General features: G+C 56.2%; 1 protein-coding gene across 1 annotated transcript; it reads right to left on the minus strand.

Moving 5' to 3' along the window:
* Positions 1 to 315: 315 nt before the first annotated feature.
* Positions 316 to 2,669, minus strand: lum (lumican). The gene is made up of 3 exons (XM_053863101.1): positions 2,528 to 2,669; positions 1,225 to 2,103; positions 316 to 1,160 (listed from the first exon to the last, which is right to left on the minus strand). The coding sequence occupies exons 2-3, from the start codon at positions 2,096 to 2,098 to the stop codon at positions 1,006 to 1,008; spliced, it is 1,029 nt and encodes a 342-aa protein (XP_053719076.1). The 5' UTR covers positions 2,099 to 2,103; positions 2,528 to 2,669; the 3' UTR covers positions 316 to 1,005.
* Positions 2,670 to 3,180: the final 511 nt, after the last annotated feature.

The raw sequence follows: 3,180 nt of genomic DNA on the forward strand, positions 1-3,180 counted from the left end.
CCAGAAGCTGCTCCAGGTTTCTTCATCCCTTCTCCCACTGGAGTCACCGACTGACTGGACAAGTTAAAGGAGGAAACTTCATTCTTGTCCCTCAGCAGTGGTTCGTGCTGCAGCTTTCCTCTGGACGCTCCCGTTTCCTCCCACGGTCCAAAATAACACGGACGGTGATGGGTGGCTTACAGGCCTGAGTGTGCAGATGACCTCCATATGCGGCCCATTTTCCTCAATAGGGAACATATGGATAGTCCAGTGACGCCACGTGTGGAAATGGTATGAAAAAGTGATGCCATACAAATGTGTTGGAAACATGGTTTATTCAACTGGCTTCCTCACAGTTATGAGAAGGTTCCAACACTCACAATCGGGACAGAACAAGAGCAAAATAAGAGTTCAACAGGGAAGACTGTGGTGGAGCAGGCGCCGCCGTAGGACTCAACATTTCACCATGGAAACAGCGCCACTGCAAAAGCTGGAGTTTATTATCAAAGACTGGAGGCATGCAAGAAACGCATATGTGTACACAGCATGGACGGCAGACAGCCAGGGACTAACTCTACTGCGGCCTCTAGGGGAAATACACAAAAAAGAAGTGGGGATATATGATCGCTGGGCGACTCTGACTCTGGCACAGAAGCCAGCGGTCCATTTCGTTGCTTGGCCTTCGCGCAGCAACGGCTTCGTTTCCCAGTTTCCACAACACATGCAAGAGACAAAAGACACAAGACGGACGAGAAGGTGACGCAAAGACGGACACGCGCGGCGGCGGCGGCTCGGGCCGTGTCTGTCCATGGAGCGTCAGCTGGAATGTTCAAAGTGTGTGATACTCGGCATCTACTGCTACTAGCTTACCTGCAGAGAAAGAGTGACTCGTGGTGCTTTAGGAGGCGGAGCTGAACAGACCTGAAGCGGGTGCTTGTCATTAACTTGTCAATCAGGAGTGGGAGTGGGAGGGACGTGTGGGGGCCTGCTCGACATCCATCATGCTCAGGGCTGAGGTTGGGCTCCTCACTCGAACATGATCTCCACGGCCTGGCGCAGGCAGTTGGAGGACTCGGGAGGCATGCTGCTCTGCGTGATGTTGTTGGCGTCCAGCCGCAGGTGCTTGAGGTGGGAGAAGTCGGTGGGGCTGACATACTTGCAGAAGCTGGCGATGTCGAACTCTGAGGAGGAGAGAGAGAAGAGTTACGGCAGTGGCGGCGGGGGGGGGAGACCTTCCACACTCACTGTTGATCTCATTAGCTTGGAGGTAGTACTGCTCCAGCTGCTGGTTGATCTCAGGGATGGACTTGAGCTTGTTGAAAGACAGGTCCAGCTCCACCAGCGACGTCACGTTGAAGACCCCGGCGGGGATTCCCGAGTCCACCAGCTTGTTGTGGGAGATCCGGAGGTACTGCAGCGCCGGCACCTTGCCCAGGTAGCCGGCTGGGACGCCCTCGATGTCGTTGTAGTCGGCGTACAGGATCTCCAGCGACTCGGGGACGCCGGCCGGCAGCTTCTTCAGCTTGTTGTGGCTCACGTCCAGGGACAGAAGTTTCTTGGAGCCCTTGAAGGCCCCTGAGATGCCGTCCGACGTCAGCTGGTTGTGCTGCAGGTTGATGGAGGTCAGGTTCTCCTTGTCGCTCAGCAGTCCGGCGGGAACCTTGCTCAGCATGTTGTGCGTGATCTTCACCTCGTCCAGGGACTTGGACGGAGGGACCACCGCCTCGGTCAGGTTGTTGTAGCTGAAGAACAGCTTCTCCAGGCCGGTCAGTTTGTCGATGGTCCCCTTCTCGATGTTCTTGTTGGTGATCTGGTTGTTGTCCAGCACCAACCAGCGCAGGTCGGCCGTGACGTTGTCGAAGACTCCCGCCTTGATCCCGTCGATCTGGTTGTCCTGCAGGTACAGGTACTTGATCCCCGTGGGCACCGCCGGCACGAACTTCAGCTTGCGGCTGTCGCAGTACATGGCGGTGGGGAAGTTGATGGGGCAGTCGCACTCTTGGTTGCAGTTGGGGCCCGAGGGGCCGCGCATGGGGATGGGCTGGTAGTCGTAGTCGTAGTTCTGACTCAGAACCACGCTGATGAACACGGCCACTAGGGGGACACGCAGAGGAAACATGGCGCCTGCAGAAGCACAGGCTCACATCAGACAGGAATCGTGGACCTCCTTCTCACTTGCAAACCCCCTGAAAGCCTTTCTAGTCAGCAGGCAGATGATGTCACAATGACCAGAGGCACATGCAGCACATAGCTCCACACCCACCCGAGCGACGTTACATAACGGCCGCTGGACTCCATCGAACAAACTGATGGGTGGCGATGGAGCAATAACGCCGCGCAGATGTGGCTGCATGTTTGAGAAAGTCGAGGAAACGCAGACCTTATCGGCAGATGACCAGTCAGAAATCCAAACACTTCCATTAATCGCTCCCAGATTCCAGCGCTCCAAAGTCTAAAGTTGCTTCAAAGAAGTGGGCTTCATGCAGCTAAAGCGGCGGCCAGCTCTGCGGCGTCTAAGCCGGGCGCCTCATGCTCATGCATCCCTTACCTGAGCTCCTCTCTCGTCGTGTGAGTGGGATGGAGGGCCGGTCGGCAGGAAGACTGTGGTGTTCAAACACTGGAGGTCTCAGGAGAAAAACACCGAGGGGAAAGACAGGGAGAGGGGGAGGAGAAAGAAGAGGGGTAGATGGAGAAACAGTCAGGGAAAAAGAAGGAGGGGGACGGATGAGGGAGGATGGGAGGCCTCTCCACATGGGAGTAAGGTCGTCATTGGAATCAATGAGAAGAGAAGAACGTTCCGAGCCCGGAGTTATATAAGCACCAGCAGGTGCAATCACGCTAATGTGGCCCGAGCCGCCGCTTCTGCTTCTGAAACGTCCAGAGTCTCGGTCCTCGGGAACCATGACTTCACGCTGGAAACTTTGAGCGTGCTGGAGAAGCAGGCTGCAGTTACGCAACGCTGACAGCAAGAGGTTTGGGGGGGACGAGAGGCGCATCCATAAACAAGCCCAAACCCGGGGTCAGAGGGGGAGGGGGGGGAGCAAATGTCTCCCATTTGTTGGCGGCTGCGAGGTGACGCCTGGGCTGGCTCGGTCGCCGTCTGCTGCTCCACTTCACATTCCTTGAGAACATGCTGGAAACAGATTAGTGAAGCGCAGACATCTGTCCTGCCGCAGATCCACACTCACGCTTTCCTAACAT

The sequence above is a fragment of the Synchiropus splendidus genome, chromosome 4, assembly GCF_027744825.2.
Source record: "Synchiropus splendidus isolate RoL2022-P1 chromosome 4, RoL_Sspl_1.0, whole genome shotgun sequence".
In the NCBI taxonomy this organism is placed as follows: Eukaryota; Metazoa; Chordata; class Actinopteri; order Syngnathiformes; family Callionymidae; genus Synchiropus; species Synchiropus splendidus.

Excerpts from the sequence above, each read along its gene's own strand:
- lum (XM_053863101.1), bottom strand. The coding sequence starts at position 2,098 with ATGTTTCCTCTGCGTGTCCCCCTAGTGGCCGTGTTCATCAGCGTGGTT. Across the intron at positions 1,161-1,224 it reads CCAAGCTAATGAGATCAACA|AGTTCGACATCGCCAGCTTC; the intron begins GTGAGTGTGGAA and ends TCTCCTCCTCAG.